General features: G+C 37.3%; 1 protein-coding gene and 1 long non-coding RNA gene across 4 annotated transcripts; one reads left to right on the top strand and one right to left on the bottom strand.

Moving 5' to 3' along the window:
- Positions 1-344: 344 nt before the first annotated feature.
- Positions 345-17,101, bottom strand: LOC141905207 (organic cation transporter protein-like). 3 transcript variants are annotated; one of them, XM_074794014.1, is made up of 12 exons: positions 16,968-17,101; positions 9,079-9,233; positions 8,332-8,516; positions 7,408-7,638; positions 7,074-7,270; positions 6,300-6,483; positions 3,853-3,968; positions 3,229-3,363; positions 3,012-3,097; positions 2,737-2,857; positions 2,012-2,084; positions 345-1,914 (listed from the first exon to the last, which is right to left on the bottom strand). In XM_074794014.1, exons 2-12 carry the CDS (start codon positions 9,203-9,205, stop codon positions 1,669-1,671), a joined length of 1,701 nt encoding a protein of 566 aa, XP_074650115.1. In that variant the 5' UTR covers positions 9,206-9,233; positions 16,968-17,101; the 3' UTR covers positions 345-1,668. The 3 variants fall into 3 exon arrangements, with proteins under 3 accessions (XP_074650115.1, XP_074650113.1, XP_074650114.1); XM_074794012.1 differs by lacking the exon at positions 16,968-17,101 and adding an exon at positions 10,488-10,590; XM_074794013.1 differs by lacking the exon at positions 16,968-17,101 and adding an exon at positions 9,651-9,797.
- Positions 11,806-14,253, top strand: LOC141906145 (uncharacterized). The gene is made up of 5 exons (XR_012619311.1): positions 11,806-12,023; positions 12,212-12,291; positions 12,779-12,822; positions 13,218-13,352; positions 14,214-14,253. It is a non-coding gene; the product is annotated as an uncharacterized LOC141906145 (long non-coding RNA).
- Positions 17,102-19,223: the final 2,122 nt, after the last annotated feature.

Below are 19,223 nucleotides of genomic sequence, written 5' to 3'. Positions count from 1 at the left end.
GAACGCAATCGAAAAACATACGAAATGCGAACATATGAATATTTTAAATGTATATCGAAGTTCTAATTCAGCCGCTGCCACATCACAGCCGGCTAGACATGTACGTACGCTATCTAGGCGTAATACATTGAACAGGAATTTGACCGATCAGCAACCTTAATGATACAATGTGGAATAACTTGCAGAAAAAATACACGGGCAGCCTTCGATTGTATTTAGACATCAGAGTTTTAAATCTCAAGCATTAGAATCGTTGATTGCATAGAGCCTCGAAGGTAAACCCAATGTAGTGTATGAAATGAAAAAACACCCACATCATTTCAGAGAAAAACTAATTCTTTTTTCATAACCAAACATATGTTCAAATTTATTATCTATTTACATATATAGTGCATTGTTTGATATGACAAACACGTCACGCACACACGCACTTGCACCCACACTTACAAAGTAACAAGTGTACAAAAATCCATCAAATTTGCCTGACACTTTCGAAGGATTGTTTGTTGAATAAATACCATTTCATAAATAGCGTTTTTTTTCTCAGGAACCATACAAGCGTATGCATCAAAGCGCAGTGTTTACGGAAATAAGGTGTATACCTGTATAAAGCGTATGTTTAAAGAGTTAAAACTCGTAATTTCAATAAGCATTATACACTGCACATGTATGTATGTAAACCCAAGTTAATCTGTATTCATTGATACAATTTTAAAATGATAACATGATATTACATCATTCCTTTCGATGTCAGTTAACACACACGACAACAGCGAATACAAAAAAAAAACGATTCATGATTATGATTATGTTCTAAGATTTTGTACAAAGTCGAGGTTCATCATCGTGGAGTTTAATCTATACCCCACGTAAGAGTATCTATGATTACAAATGCATGTATTGCGTTCGTACGCAATTTATCAGTGCCATCATCAGTGGCTGAATTGTGGGTGGAAGGTACCGAAATAGTCAAAGGAATCCGTACACCATAAACCCATAATTGGACGAGATTACACGAAAGCAGCGCTATAAACGTCCTTCAGGACATGGTCCCTTGTCACAACGAGGAACCACAAAACCAGCTATCTTGCCAGACGGCGTGATCGGCACTGAAGTCATTCGTTGTTTAGATAAGTTCATTTTCAATCAACTTTGAACTGGACATTAAGGCTCCCGAATAGATATATTTCTCAAATAATTCTTAAATCCATTTCTTTAGTAATCACTGATTGGTATTGTTCTCTAAAAAATATTATTCAAGAGAAAGGTTCACTCGGATTTAACTAATATGTAGAAGGAATTGATCGCGGTAGAACCAAGTAACTTCTAGCGAGCCTGGTGGATCCCAGCTTGCTATAGGTGCATTGCCTCAGTAGTGATGGAGGCTCCCACTGAAAACTCTGGTTAAAACTACACTTTGTTTGCAAATTCCACTCTCGTCGTTTTTTTTTCAGGTTCACGCGCCATTTCGTTGGGAATAAGGGTTATGAATTTTGCTAATAACATTGTAGAACTTTGTTCTAAGAACCAATTTTCGATGCACTCAGGCGTCTTGTTTTCGATGTGTCGCGCCAATCGACAAATATAAGTCTGTTTTGTTGTGTTACCATGGAAACTACTTGGGAAACTGTCTGCTTCTCCATGGTTACTTAATTTCCCTAACCAGAATTAAACGTAAGACACATCTTTTGTCATCGGCATTTGTTCTGGATTGTTCTTTTTGTGTGTTTTTTTGTCACGGCATAAACATGAGTTTATCAAACCATTGACAGTAGGTACATCCCAGGTTTCCATTTCTTCTACAGTCTGTGGTAGAGGGTAATATAAAGTTTCCGGTAACAGCATTGCAGCTATTCCTACCGTGATGGACATCACAGCAAAAAGAAAAAATGGCACCCATGGCATCATTTTTACCTGAAAATATTATATGTTATATATCAGTCAGAACAATTACATATTGCTCGATGAAAGAATATCAAATGCAGTGTTCAAAGAATAAACCTTTACTTACCAATGGAATAGTGAATGGTGCGATCATGCCTGACATTCTTCCAGTCATTGATGATAGTCCGAGACCAGTGTTTCTAAAATGATAAACAAACACATAGGTGTCTTTGATAGTTATCCGCATAGAGATAACAAATTATAATTGATTCACACATGGACTTGAGTATGGTACAGGGCCGTAAAGGGGCTGAGGAGGCACTTTTCTGACACTTGAAGATAATATTTTTACATAGCCTGATGTTTACTCATGAGATGCCACAGTGTCAATTACCGTTATTGTCGTATTTCTGCATATCGTAAGTTAAATTTTGAGATTTTTCAACAGTTCAAGTGGGTTTTTATAAATTTTAACCTTCATGTTATACTATGAATATTCTTAGATTCCTTTAATGTGCTCTGTTTTAATCCTCATTATCTTTCTACGAATTACATGCCTAGAGTAGGTTTCCATAGGTAGCCAGTGGCAGGAATGGTGAATCTAATTTTTCAAAATTTTCTGGGGGAGGGCCACCAGATCCCCCTTCATGTGCTTCGCGGTTGCGGCGCTCACTGATGACAGCTGTGCTGTCATTACAGGCCACAAACGTATGAATTTATCTTAGATCTGCCGACCCCCACCCCCACCCCACATTACAATTTGCAAAACATGGCAAAGTTTACACGAGCTCTAGGCATATGCATGAGCATGAGCTATTAGCATTTAGCATATACATAAACTAGCAAGCATACCTCTGATTTGTAGGGTATACCTCCATCGTAAACTGAATAAGTGCGTTGAATGAACCAGTAATGGCAAACTTAGCGATGAAGGTCAAAGTCATGATAAGCCACATGAGGCTTGTGCCATCAGCTGAAAAATAAAATGAGTAAAATCTGGTACTCCCCTCAAATTAGAAAGGTCTATAAGCTTTTAAAATATTTGATACATTCTTGGTGAAAAATACTAATTGACCAATACCCTGATGATAAATGTTAACGCACATTATCTGTAAGGGTTATCTTACCAGTTTTATCTGGAACAAATATGAGTATGAGTAGGGCACCTCCAGCTAAACAATGAAAGAAACACAGCGGTTTTCGTCTTCCAAATCTACAATAGAAAAGTTCTTTCCATACATATCGAGGCTTTAACTGTGGATTGCTTAAGGAGCAACATATTGAGAGCCAATGAGAGTAGACTAAAGAAAGAAATTGGATAAACTAATATGTTTAGAAACCAACCTCTCTAAAGTAAGTATGCAAGTGAGACAGGCGGGTAACTCGGCGAGTGCGCTGAGGAAAAAGTTCAAGTATTTGCTGTCCGTCAAGCTGGGTGACATGAACGTGATTCCATAGTAAACAATGTTGTTCACGAACCTGGAAATAATTTGATGTAGGGTCTCGATGAATTCACGTAATTAATTGTGATCCAAGAAACTGCACGATAAACAATTATCAAAAGGTATTCGGGAACTTCCCTACATCAGGTAACAGATGACTCAATGAAATGGATAACATACAGTTATTTATATACATACAAATCTTGATAATTACAACCCACTATAACTAACTGAATAAATATAGTACATGTACCACTAAACTAATAACACACTAGTTCGAAGACATTAAGAATAAAAGAGGAACCGTGATCAAAGACTTGTTTGTTGTAATCAAGATTTGTATGTACACATTATACATATACGTACGTCATCCATTTCCAGTCACGTGTGGTAATGAGGGGGTTCCCCAAAACGTTTGTATCAAATGAATTTGCTTACGCATTTGAAAAATTAGATTTGTGTTTTCGCTGTTATGGTTGTTTGAATATCAATATCCCTGGTGAAACACGAGTCTTCATATACTTACCACAGAGACAACATAATCAGAAATATTCTCCTCAGTAATGGATGCGAAATGAGCATGAAACAGTTTCTAGCATCTTCACTTGCCAAAGCGCACGGCTTCACTTTCTGAATCTTCGGCTGTAAACAACGAAATCCGTGATAAAAGAAAACATAATTTGCACACCTCTAGGGTGTTAGAATCATGATGTATTAATGCTTATTCATAAATCTTTTTTTAAAATATTTTTTTCTGTTTTGTTTACATTCATGACATGATCTAGATGAGACATGATAAGGAATTATCTTCAGATAAGATATAGATCTTTTTTGTTAATACGAATATTATTTTCATTTATCATTATTATCAATAGTTTACTGGAAAATAAATAATGAAAGCATGGTGAGATATCTTGCATGTCATGATAACATTACACATGAATGGATTTGTCCAATGGTAAAATAGCAATCGTAATTCGTGACATCTAAACTACTACAACTGGATCAGATGAAGCGGGACACGTTTGGTGTTTGCCAAAAAATTGGATGAGCCAGAAATAATTGATAATCAACCCGACTGACCCCAGCATCTGGAACATGCGACTGAAGCCTCTCTGAAGCCTTGCAAGAGAGAGCTAGCTCAAATCGGTTTTGAGAATTCCACGTTCGTATGTGATTAAAACTTCTTGTTCGGAGAAAATTTTGTCGATAACATTCCGTTAAATAAAACATCCTTAAATTTGAAGTACGTTTTATAAAAAAAAACACCCCGTCGAAATTTCGAAATAAAAAAACCGCCCCCAATTTAACGGTAAGGATATTTATTAACCCGAAGAATTTTGATCGAATCCCCCAAACCCCCAAAAACATAAAATATATTCTGACAAAAACAATATCGCTCGTTCAAAGTTATTCAAACGATTTTCTATATTGCTGTCAGAGTATATCATATAAATACGAGATTGAGACATAATATTTATTTCATGTAAAAACCTTTAATCACCGCTTTTTGCAGTCCGGTTTATACGCAGACGATGGACCCACGACAGGTCCATTGTATTGATGCTTTTGCGACCTATAGAAGAATGAAACATGGAAATAACATGACGGGTCAAATGATTAGTGAAAACAGGTATAAAAATTATTCAACATTAGTGTAAAAATTCTCATTATATTGTTGAGTGCTGCCCGTAGCCAAGAGGAATTACGCTGCATGGCCTTGGGACACGACGTGAAAATCGACACGGAGTAACAAAATTCCATGTTTGACAACAATTCTCCAGACTGTGATTTGTAACTGATCAAATTTTTTTCTATGCATACATATTCACATTCCTAATGGGAGTGAACATAATTACTTGAATAAAGTTGCGAAGAAACGGCCCTATTCACATGACAGCTCCAATCCAACCCCGAATAAGATCTGGTGATTAAAACCAGAATCGCAACGGGGTGGATATCACCTCCAATGGCTACGGGTGCATATATCATCACATCATTATGAAATTTGTATCAGGATTCTTACTATTCCGTACTAGAAAGCTGTTTTCCAGTTGATTTTATTTTTAATATTTTCCACCCCAATATAGGGCAATTCGATCGTAATCTGCAACGCTTATGAATACACAAATATTCTGCCTTATTATGTTATATTTTTATTACACCACCAGAGTATACGGGGTACATATTGTCATCATAGACAAATTCGAAGACTTCGCGCGTTAGTTAGATGCTAAACGCTTCAGTTAGACACTAAAAATGTTGTTGTCTCGTCATGAGTCAAGTCGTATGTCTAAAATCCGAAAATGGTTCGGAGATTTGAAATTACATATCACGATATTAGTCATCCGAATAAAATAGAATACATAGGTTCGATTGGTTATCATGTTTTTCAAGTTATCAGCAAAGTTGTCACAACGGGATCATGGGCAAAATATTAACGCGCTTGCTAACCTCTCACGTGAATTTACAACACCTGCTACTATACGGGTGTGAATCGTGTGGACGAATAGAATTAAAATGGAGTTGAAATTATAGGGGTTATTCAAGTTCAATCAATGATGAAGTTTCATATATGTGTGCATATATATAAAACTGTACATGTTAATACACGTATGGTCAAGTGCAGGTCACTTACTAGAAAATATGACCAGACCAGTTATACATATGCACCAGAAATGCTAAATCCTTTATTAAGTGAGGTTTTAATTGCCTGGCGTCCATGCATATGTATCATGATATATATTATTCCGAGACGTTGCTGGTTTCGCTGACCAACAACAGATCATAGGACATTAATAAATGAATAATGCGTAGATTGAGTAAAAGCTGAGGGTCACTCAAACCACGATTCAAGATTTGAGTAAAGTGTGATCAATTTCTAATTCGATGATTGAATAATCGTATAGGAATTATCATCCACTCATTCTTATTTGTATCATACTAATTTGCAAAAGATGTTAAATCTATTACCTCATTATCTTTGGGTTCGGGTTCGGGCTCTGGTTCAGGTTCCTTTTCTTCTGTCACTATAGACTGGTGGAACGGATGTTCGGGTAACTCAACTCTGTTCAGTTTTGCAGCTTGTTTGACGATCTTTTCCGCCTTTTCCACTTTTCCATTAGCTAGAAGCCATGGAACTGATTCTGGACATAACCTAAGTAGATGAAATTGCGCTTGATGAAATCTAAGCATATACGTCTTTCAGATAAAAAGTACATTTCAATGTCTATTAATATGTATAAAGCTGTATGGGTTGTAGAATTATACATCGCAAGTTAGAGTATGCACATAAATGGCAGATAAATTATCATCGCTTCATATATCTTCATGACAGAACCAGGCAACCAAATTCCCATTTTTTATCTATGTATCTAAAATATCGGAAGCAATAGGCCTATACAGGCAGTGCTGTATGTTGATTACCGTTTACCGCATGAGTTCTTCTGGATTCCCAGATCGGAAATGCAATGCTGGTAACTAACTATAAAATAACGGCATCAAAGGTCTTTTTTAAAAGGATGATCGATTTGCTTCGAAAAGAACGAAAGAGAAAACAGGCAATGGATGTTGTATATACGGCTGTACAATTTGCATATGGTTTCAAAAACAATATTCACTTATAGTAATTCTAGTATCCGCTTTTCTCGTAACGTCGAGATTTTCCTAGTTTACTGCATAAGCTTAAAAGGTATTTTTTCCGGGGCATTGGCCATATCAACCGCTCATTTTATGGAGGTCACGTACCAAAAACCGATCATTGACGTGAACGGAATGAGACCCAGAGCCAATTGTAGGTGGCGCCAGTCTCTAATGAAGTAAGCCAGTAGATCCATAAACATCATAGCACCAGCCCACCAGACGAAGAACAGCTGACCGGCTAAGGTTCGCATTTCCATCGGGAACATTTCTATCGCAGCCACAATCGCGGTCAAGACAACTCCCTATAAAATATGTAGAAATAAAATATAATAAGTAGAAACTGTGAAAGCGTCCTGGGGAAAATATTTATATTTTTTTTTATTCCGTGCTAGTAACAAAACAGAGACAAAAACATGATCACGAATCGAAATATCCTTACCGATAAAAACATTCCGTTCGCAACCCGCAGCAGAACGAACATGATATAATTGACTGAGAAGGACTGAATTACTGTGCAGGCAGCAAGGAAAAACTGACAAATCAAATGAACCCTTTTCCGGCCGTATACGTCAGCTAAAGGTGTGATCAATATAGAACCGATAGTTTCACCCATAACGTACAGAGTCTGTGACAACTCCGATAAGTAGCTTTTGTCGCACACCAAATCGAACTGGAATGAAATAATACGTGCAATATATTACGACCAATAAAGTACAATATTGCCACCCGAATGCAATGGTGACGAATTCATCGTTCCCTACTAACGCAATGGCGAAGGGTCAATATACGATATTCGGTGAATTGTGAGATTCGGGAGCAAAATACTATTCATATTCATAACATTTTCTAATAACCATGCATATTCGAACTGTAGCTTTTGAGCTGTTCGGATGTTACTTCTCTCCAGGGAGAGATGACTGACATGTAAGAGTATCAAATGGCTGGGGTAATAATACCAAAAATGTAAAGCGCTCTGAGCAGCTTCGCTGGATTTAGCGCTATATAAACCACAATATTATTATTTTATTATTCTGTATGATTTTCATGTTACTTTCATTTTTTACCTGTCTGGCTTTTACTCGAATGTTGTTATTGTAAAATTTCAGACTTAAAAATAATGAAGTTCTATTGTATTGTATTGGCAGCAATATAGATAAATCATGTATAATCAGTTATTACAGACTGCTCATAGGATTTCGTGAAAAACGATGTAAACATGTTTTCATAAACAGCTGTGACAGTAATAGGCGCGTGGGCCTATACAAAAATGCATTCCAATCGGGGTTTATTGCGATGGCGGTTGAACTTTATTGCAAGTTCGTCGAAGACGTGAGGCCAGATTTTCTCAGCCGAAATACTGTACCTCGGTGACAATTGTGGAACCGAACTCCTCGTGATTCGCGTATGTCCAACCGTTCTGACAACTGACAGTTGTGTTGTCGAAACTGGAGTTTCGATACATTGAACACATCGATGGCTTTCCATTTCCCTCTAAGAGAAAAGTTTCATTTTCGCCAACAGTACAGTGATATGAGATCGGTCGAGACCCTGAAATTTCAGAATAATGCTCAAAGTATTTTGCACATAGTTGCGTCAAGTAATCTCAACCCAGTGACCAAAATAAAATCTCATAAATTGGGCGCTTAGCCAAAATCTCAATCTCATCGAACTTGAACAACAAATACCAGCGGAACTGAAGTCTGACATATGAAATAACATTTTTATCATAGTACATATCAACAACGGACCTCGAGTTGTATGATAGTTGATAATCATCGGGCTAAAATGCAAAATCTTATGAATAAACGGCAAATTCTTATCAGACAGCAGAAACATTTATCATTTTATTATAAATATTAAGAGAAGTAAACAGTTATCACTTTGTTAACGCCGACTTAAACACCTTTTATTGTCTTAACTTCCAATTATTTTCAAAAATATCAAAACAAAACCTTATCTCTCTATAATTGTGAGTGGCCAGTTGGAATACGCCACTGCAAACTACCGAACTCGTCTCAATACGACGATAACTGCGCGATCCATTCCTGGGCATATCATTCTAGTATTTGTTAAGACAACGATATATATTTTTGTAAAAAGAAATACTTACCAATAAAAACTAGCGCGAGAGCGTTGAACACATAGGGGATATTGAAGGCAAACGCCCACATGACGTAAACTCCGATCTGCCAAATCCCATATTTACCCAGTTTTCTCAAAACGTTTTCGAGATCCATGTCGATCTGTGAAGTATCTTGTTATTTTCTAAACGAGAAAAGAACTACACTCAGACATATGGTGTGTATTACGACGTGCGCACATGAAATAATGGAGAAATCTTGACTCGATTCCAGCAAGCATTTCAAGTCTCGCGATTACAGAACGTGAATGGGCTTATATTCCCCGATATAGTTCAAAAGGTAAACGAGCCAGCACCGTTTCGTTTGAGAAGTCTTTTCTAAATAAAACTTAATCAATTTGAATGATAAACACATATCTACTGCGTAAAAGAAAGATGGAAACTGGTGTACATTAGCCTTAATGAACAGCCTTTTGTGAGGGTACATAAACAATTCCAAAAACACGCAAGATATCAGCGCCACTCTTAAGTAAACACTTCTGAAATGCGAATGCGAGATGCATAAAACACACCGCATATCATACACTAACAGGTAAACTAACCGTTTCGAAATTTCGATATCAAATCTGAAGCTCAAAAGAATGCTCGATTCTCACTTTCTTTGAAGCAGAGCTTTCCGAGTAACAAACGTACCACGAATGGCAAGGCCACCCGATCTAATTCCGGTGCATTAGTGAAAATACATGTAGCTTAAATATGAACTCCATGAACCGTCGGCATTATCTCGCAGTTCTTAAAAGTGTATTGTAAGTACGCATACGTAGCATTTAAAAAGCGATCACTTTCCTTATTTTAGTAATTTAGGGCCCATCATTGATCACCGTTGTGATTATTGCATTTATAATACCAGTAGGATCGGACTTACTAAACGAATGAAATGTATACGGTATTTCAAATCAAATGTATGAACAATCAAAAATTTCGCAAACGAAATTCACCTGTTAACTTCTATTTAACATACGTCTATATACGTTTCAATGGCGACATTTATTATGAAAACTCATTTCATGATCCGCTTTTCGATCTTCCAATCCTCAAATTTTACAGAAAGGCAATTTTCTCACATTGCTGACAAGTCATTATTCATTTACCGACGAGATATTTCCACATAAAGACCCACGAAATTTTTTCAAGCCTGGCGATTAATTGGATAACATTTCCCCAAGTCGGTAAGAATCCGATGACGCAGGGTTTAAATAGACGAATAATATCTCCATTGGTCGTAATGCCGATCGCTATCCCGAGCCGATTCTCAAAATCAACATACATATCGATTCTAAAGTAAATGATATTTCGAATGAGATACAAAAAATTATAGTCCGTATGCTTGTCGTAGCATTTAGAACAAATAACAAAACCAAAGAATAACGGATATTTACCCAAGTCTCACTGTCTGCGTATACGCATAAATCCAAAGCCGGTAGGGACTCGAAAACACGAACAATCCTATGGCGCGATCAGGAATGAGTGAATCACGAGGCGACGTGGAATAAACTCGTCGAGAGCATTATCGAAACGGTTTTGTGGCATAACAATAAATACATATCGGTACCCAAGCGGTAACACCGGGATCCATAGAGACCATGCGCCGTGTATAGAAATTTAGTTACTTTCACGTCTCGGCGTGCATGTAATTTTACACATGAAGTGACAAGATTTTACGCATATACACACGAATAGGCCCTACTCACCCTGACTATTTTGGTTTGGCGGATTCTACCTTATCACATACATATGTGATACTAAATGTGAACATATTCCGTGTTTTAGGCATAAGCCGTATAGATTAAGTAATATATGATAATGAGCGGAATACGTGATGGCTTCCGCTCAGACAAAGCTTAAATCGTTAGTTTTAATTATACATATTCATGTTTTGTTTATTCTAAATAGCAACAGTTATGTATAACATTTTGAGATAGGCACCAATAAGCCACCACCAGGCCTTCTTCATGATTCTGATGATTTTTTTTATTTTTTATTTTTTATGATGATAGGGATTTTCGATGAATAATAGTGTTTCTCTAATTTACCGCTGCATACGTTACATTCTAGAGAACGAACATGTGATATTTCAGGCGAAGTTGTTTAATTATCTGACAGTCAGAGTCTTGACCGTTTAGAAAGTTATTGGTTGAACTATGGAATTTAGAGTCCATGGTTGAACGAGGCGAATTCTTAGAAGTCTAGAATGTATAAATAGAAACAAATGATGTTGTAATGGCGGGATTTTGAGAATCCAAAGAAGTCTACCGTATGTAGAGAAAATTTTTCTCGCATTGCGGGTTGCGAATCCTCCGTGAGTCTGCCGCATGCCACCACTAAGCCACATGCCTATCGCTTGCTTATTAATATAGTCATTATTGCAGCAGATTGTATGTGGTTGTATTCGGTGCTAATTTGGGGACACGTAATCATTTTCCGCTAACGAAATTGACGTTGCACCAGTTCCCGGAGATAGCTCGGATAAACATGAGTGCGGAAATTCCCGATGCTTCGTGAGCCAAAGACCACCAAAGCGGTCTCCATTAAATTGAGGGCGAAATTGATAATGATATAATAACTACCAAGTTAAATCGTCTTGCTATTGCTTTTGATAAACATGATAATACCGATAATAATAATGATTGATTGGGTATAGCTGCAAAGCAGCGATTACGGATTTTCTGCACAATGCACACTCAATGAAGGGGTTTATTGAAAATGTTGTGGTCGGTTATTCGAATCTGATGTGCTGAATGGCACCACTACGTCAACGTGGTTATGCTTAAGATGCTTACGGACGGAGCACCCTCATTGTGGAAAGTGTACTTAGCTATCGTTGGTGGCGCCATATACGGAGAAACCCTTAGTCGAACTGTATAAATCCAGCTTATAACTGAATAGTTATCTATCTGCGCTGATGCAGAGAACAGGTAAATAAAGTAATGATTCAATATTTTAGAAATGTAGGTCTAAATAAATAGGATAACTAAAATTATAAGTAACTTTCAACTTCAATGACTATGCCATCTTCGTGCCACAGGTTTAATTATAAAAATGGGTCTCGGGACGCCATTGTTTTGATGTGATTTTACAAGATTATTGTGACCATTTAATTTAGTTGCACGCCAAAGGGTGTTGAGAAACCACACCCAACGCCGGGTACCATCTTAAGACGCCATTAACAGTGATTAACCCCCGGTAAGTGATAATGAACAAATTTTACGGATAGAGGACAACTTGCACACAATTATAGTCAGAATCATCCGAAAACATTGGTCTACGAACAACACCTCATTTAAATGCGCTTTCCCCCAACGCTTTTGGCCGTTTCATTTTCTCACCGAATAATCGTTTCTATGATTTGACCTTGTCCAAGCGAACTTCATTTACCTTCACATATAAATTCAATGACGATTCATTGTTGCTTACATGAATGAATCGGCAATACGCGTCAATAAACTGGTACGTGTACCATTTAACAGCCGTAAATAGGAGGAACAAACAAGTTAGTACCCATACAAAAATTGAACATTTAACGCATTCACGGGGTTGACATGCTTCCAAGAGGCGTTTTTACGTTGAGCCGTCGGTGCCGGGATATTTAAGCGACCTATCTATTAATTAGTCGCTTTCATTTTAAGCAATATAATGTTTAATTATCATATGAAATGACCTCCAATTACAGTGAGTTCCAAGAAAGCAGAATTTCCGTATGAAGAAGAAATTGATGTATCCTTGAACAAGTAAACTGTTAGTCTACACTACGCCATCGAGATAAATACTGTATCAACATACAGTACGGTTCAGACATTTTATGCCGGTTTAAGGGTGCGCTATGCGTTTAAGCAAAAATTAATACCGATTTATTTACTTGGGTTTAGGGAATTTAAAATAGCGCTTTCAGATTACTACATTTTTCACAAATTTGACAAAGCGTGTATTTGGTAGAATTTGAAAGAAGTTGCATTATTGGTGAAGGAATCGGCTGGAAAAGAGTAAATAAATACATTTTAGCAGCGAAACAGCGAGGGTGGGTTTTCTGCACGGATAGCGTATACAGGAAGGGGGTTACAGAAAATCTAAATAAGGTATTGCAATGTTTGGATTCTAACCTGTAATGACAGGTACCGCTACAGTGATCCTCGACATGGTAGAAAGAGGTTGTCGGAAATGCCAACGTACGGAGCGCTCCTATTTCAGAACGTGAACTATCTTGTTGGTGCCATCTTGAATGTGTGGAATTACCGGCTTAACTCCCGGTACGCCGAACACTAAATACATGTAATTGTAAATTCTATCTAAGTCTATATATTTTTATAGTGCTATTGAAAATTTTACATTTGAATAAGCAGGAATTATTTGTGGAGATCTATTTCGCTATTACAGATTAGAATGATATTAACGACTATTTGCAGTAGTTTAAACGTCCATGCTATATACAATCTACGATCTATTATCTGAACCAGATAATTGCTCGTAGATGCAACGCACTCCGTTACTAACGGATCAAAAAGTAGCCTTCCAGCTTACGCTATGGCTTCCTATAGTGGGATTATCTTATTTCGCCGCTACCTGCCCACCCCTTTAGTCTGTCGTTAGGAACGCTATAGCGTTCACGATCTTCATGCTAACACCCCTCCAATTTACTCAATATACAAACCATCCATCCATTCTCTTGTGTCACCATGACTATTTTCTGGGACCCCTTTTGTTAAGTCGCTTTCAATAGTTTCACATTCAATTTCCCACATAATACTATATCTCTCGTGCACTTTAACCGAGCCTATACACGCATTCAACACCAATATGTATATACATAAATATTTCAAACTTCTCGTCTAATTGTTTAAAATGTAAACGAGCCCTCATACCAATTTGAAGTTGATAATATCAATTTATTGACACGTGTATCTAATCATAGGGAGCGACGTTAAATAGATATCGCAGTTAAAGTATTTTTATCCATTTATAGGGAGCGACAACATCATATAGGTTTTCCTTTTCATGCATTTCGAAAAGCTGCTACACAGCTTCACTATCTAGGTTATACACAGCACACGCTACGATCACGATATAGGATTTTAGCACGAGGTCGTTCATAACTCAAACTAGTTTTTCAGGGCAAGGCCATTCAACTATTTCAAGAAAGATCCGAGGAACAAACAGTTCAGTAGAACTTATCTACGTCAATGTTCGAATGTAGGTAGCAATCCCAACTCTAGGCGATTTATCGATAACATTTTAAAGCAACATATTTCTCAAATTTTATTCATCTGCAATAAAACTACAATAATGGAATATATTGCAATTTGTATATGACTGCGCAATGAAATCTTTGGTTGCGACAAATTATTGAATACACCCTTAAAATCAGTAGAATTAATGAACTTTTTTATTTGTGATTCGAACTGGATTATTTTTGAACTGTGAAATCTTTGTAACTTGTGGTATATCACTGTGCGATACGTTAAATGATTAAAAATATTGAACTTTTAATTTAAAGAAATATTCTTAATTCAAGCTAATGTAATACAATATTTGAACTGTGCGATTAACTCTTTTTAACTTGCGCTATGAAAATGTATTTGAGATGTGCAACTTTTAGGTTAATTAGGTATCAATGAGCTGTTAATCTGTAGTATCTTTTAATTCAAATTGTACCATAATTTGTGTGCACATCATTATGTTATACAGCATTGTACAATATGAATGAATTGAATATATAGATATGAATAAATCTAATTCAACTTTGTATCTACATGTACTTGCATTCCTTTGAAAAGGTGGGTATCTTTTTTTCACCTTATTTGAAGAATTTTGTGGACTTACATCCAAGTTACATCTCTGCATTGTAATGAATGCCGACTTACAGCCATTGTGGACAATGTAATCATGGGTTTCGCTTATCATTACGTAGGCCTACCTCGGCGAACTACATGCGTGAAGAATTCAGGTATATTGGCATCATGTAGTCGTTATTTTTGATAAGTAAAGTATATTGGACTGTATGGGTCTCCTGAAATTCCGATTATCATTTTCGGCTCTCTTTCATATGGGTGACAAGGGGATTTGTAAAACGATTATATGGCCACGCAAAAAATACCCTCGTTTCTCATCAGGCCTTTTTAGGAAAGGTGACGAGAGAGGCAGGTTCTTCTATCTTACCTATTTTAAAAAATGAGTAATGAAAAGCCTTATTCCAAAAATAAGTCACGAGGGTAACTATTTTCATCTTTTAAATGGTGCAACGGCCGTGAATCAGGATGGAAAACACTTCGTACCGAAATGAGAGAAAAACAGAAGAAAGTGTGATCACGTTGTGTTTCGGGATGTGTGCGGGATAAATGCTTTTGATGCAGTTGAAATATTCATTGGCGATAAGACAAAACGGATTTCTATCAATATAACTGAACGAGTTTCAATAAAAATGTACATTTTAGATCGTTTTAATCATCGGTGGGATCATTCAATTAGCACGTAAACACGATAACATTTAATTACTGCCGTTCACCGGAGGTAACGTAAAAACAACTCCCCGTGTACCCTGTGTGTATACCTGTGTTGTGATCCTATAAATAAAATCTCATCATCCTTCCAGTTTCATTAACACGTACGAAGCGCTTTATACTCAAAACTAAATAACGGCGGTACCTGGAGGTGAAACGACGTTTATTATATAAATAACATCAAATCAAAAAAAGAAAACAACAAGAAAGTATTGTTGTTGCTGCCGTTGTCGATTTACTTCGTGTGCCACCTCCCTATGCAGACCGGCTTCTTGTTCTTTTACAGCTGTAACATAAAAGTCAGAACAGGGTGCGTAAAAACAGCATCCCTCCCTCCCGATTACTCTAGCACGACCGCATACCTCAACACAGATCAGGCCCTCCATCATACCCCAAGGGTATCACATGGGTTATCATACCATATGAAAATCTATGATTTGATTTTCCCCATGATGCCCAAATATTGCATAAAAAATAGTTCGCACGCACCTCTTTCCACCGACCCCGTAATTTAATAGTGTATTGAACGAATTAATTGAATGATCCTGTATGATAAAATCCTCTAAAATACGGTTTTTATAGTAACTTTTTAAAACGATCAATTATCATTTAATCTAAAGCGGATTTTTTTCTAAATCGAGGTATAGTGCCACACATTGTGGTATTTGGAAATCTATATCTAGGCCCTTTTATACTTAAGTAGGCCTACATTAAAAACATCGAGCATTCATCATCAAATGGGCATCAGGTCAGAAAGATTTACATCGTAAGCTTACATGTGCACGTAATTTATATGAAAACTAAACTTCTTAAGAATATTATAATTCATTCCTTTCAGACCCTATTATATTCCAGTGAGTAGGCGAAGCTTAAACCACACAATCGACGGCCCATCCTTCTTAGTTTCCAGGAAAATTTAGTCTGACAGACACTAGTCTACATGAGTATGTTTCATTCAAACTTCGCCCATATTCCCTGTCAATTTGTTGTATTTTACTACGACATTTTAAGAGGTCAATTGGTTTGAATCGAGGAAATCTGCCCCAAATTATCAGAATTTTTGCTAGGAAAAAATTAATTTTTTTGTCAAAAGTAATTTATTTTTACTCTACAGACCTCCCTGATTAATAATATACAGAAATAAAAAATTTTGGGAGGGGGTACGAAAGTGCAATAGCGCCTAAAGTAGGCCTAGTACTAGTAGATTCTAGGAGCATGGTTTATCTAATCTAAACCTCGCCTGTTGTAGGCCTATACTGTAGTACATTTAACTTAATTCATTAAATCTAACTTCATGTATATACGACATTTTAGGATGGCAATTCTGAGCCAGTGTTTTTTGGTAAAATTCACGAATTACACACTTACGTCCTGAGCGAACAAACAGCGAAAATGTACTAATCCTCCCTACCGTCCAGCGTTGCACACTGTATAGCGTATTATATTAATGTAAAGCCGATAGAGTTGATGTATGGGTCGATACAAGCGCGTGAATCATCGCGTTAGCTCCCCGTTGCTATCGCATTCATCCTGGAAACACGTGGTCGTAGACAGGCTCTAGAGCACTCCTAAGCGAGGTCGAAAAGGCTACGCGTACTCATTTGTGGCGCGCGATGAAACGACCGTGCGACAAACGGGTGTTATCATTTATGGCCGTGCGAAGGATGTTCAAAATCTTGATTCATTCTTTGGCAGAATTTACGGAAGAAAAGTTACGAGAATGTTATAAAATCGTTTGGTAAAAGTGTTTTTAACCCACCAATTCCTGGTGGTGACTAATATGATATGATGTCCACTTCTTCTGTATTGTGGATATAATGTACAGTAGATAGACTCCTCTCTACTCGAAATCAAGGGACGATAAAAATCAACGAGTTTTTTGCGGACTTTAAGTTGGGGTTTTAACGAAATTGGCCAAAGATTATTAAGAAATTAACCTCAATAAACATCTGTACCGTATCGATCCTACATGGCTTTTTGTCAATTAGGCCTAACATGCTAAACAAATAAATTCCGTTGAAATAAAGCTTGTTTTGTCTGCTGATCTGCCTGACTGACTAAACCTTAAGGCCAACTGTTAGCTTTACCTTTGGGCCTAGCTAGTCTGACGATTGACCAAGTGGAACAGAAAAACAATATTCACCAGCGGAAGAACGCCAGTTCTTGAGTGGTACGCAAGATTGATTAGGTGCGCATAAACTGCGGCTTATTCTGTTATCGCAACTTATTTTTTGGCGCGGGGCGAAACACAAGTTCACCGCTGACATTCAAAGATTATGGTGGCTGATAAGGGCCATAGCGTAAAATTCCTGGTATGTAAATGAGGGCGCCAGAACGCCAGAACGCCAAAACGAAAAAAAACGTCCAATTTTCTCTAAAAGTTCGTTTTGGCGCGCCAAAACAACGAAAAACGTCGAAATTTCTCTAAAAGTTCGTTTTGGCGCGCCAAAACAACGAATATTCCGTTTTGGCGCCCCCGCCAAAACGAACTTTCATTTTGGCGCCCCCACCAAAACGACGATAAACGTCGAAATTTCTCTAAAAGTTCGTTTTGGCGAGGTTATTTCCGTTTTGGCGCCCCCACCAAAACAAGCATTCAACCACAGTAAAATTATTTTTCAATTTGGCGCGTTGATCTTGTGTGTAATTTGCATAAATTTGCATGTATGAAAATATTGAAAATATTTTTTCGTTGTTTTGGCAGGGGCGCCAAAATGAAAGTTCGTTTTGGCGGGGGCGCCAAAAAGGAATTTTCTTTGTTTTGGCGCGCCAAAACGAACTTTTAGAGAAAATTGGACGATTTTTTTCGTTTTGGCGTTCTGGCGTTCTGGCGCCCTTATTTACATACCAGGAATTTTACGCTATGGCCTTATCAGCCACCATAAAAGATAGAAAAAAGAGAAAAAGGGCTGTAATATAGGATATTACAATAATATTCGCAATTAGTGAATAAGAACAATCATCCCTATCCTATGGTGGCTGATAAGGGCCATAGCGTAAAATTCCTGGTATGTAAATGAGGGCACCAGAACGCCAGAACGCCAAAACGAAAAAAACGTCCAATTTTCTCTAAAAGTTCGTTTTGGCGAGGTTATTTCCGTTTTGGCGCCCCCACCAAAACAAGCATTCAACCACAGTAAAATTATTTTTCAATTTGGCGCGTTGATCTTGTGTGTAATTTGCATAAATTTGCATGTATGAAAATATTGAAAATATTTTTTCGTTGTTTTGGCAGGGGCGCCAAAATGAAAGTTCGTATTGGCGGGGGCGCCAAAAAGGAATTTTCTTTGTTTTGGCGCGCCAAAACGAACTTTTAGAGAAAATTGGACGATTTTTTTCGTTTTGGCGTTCTGGCGTTCTGGCGCCCTTATTTATATACCAGGAATTTTACGCTATGGCCTTATCAGCCACCATAAAAGATAGAAAAAAGAGAAAAAGGGCTGTAATATAGGATATTACAATAATATTCGCAATTAGTGAATAAGAACAATCATCCCTATCCTATGGTGGCTGATAAGGGCCATAGCGTAAAATTCCTGGTATGTAAATGAGGGCGCCAGAACGCCAGAACGCCAAAACGAAAAAAACGTCCAATTTTCTCTAAAAGTTCGTTTTGGCGCGCCA

The sequence above is a fragment of the Tubulanus polymorphus genome, chromosome 5 (genome assembly GCF_964204645.1).
Source record: "Tubulanus polymorphus chromosome 5, tnTubPoly1.2, whole genome shotgun sequence".
Classification (NCBI taxonomy): Eukaryota; Metazoa; Nemertea; class Palaeonemertea; order Tubulaniformes; family Tubulanidae; genus Tubulanus; species Tubulanus polymorphus.
The sequence above is the reverse complement of the archived record's forward strand: the minus strand, read 5'-3'. Positions and strand labels throughout refer to the sequence as shown.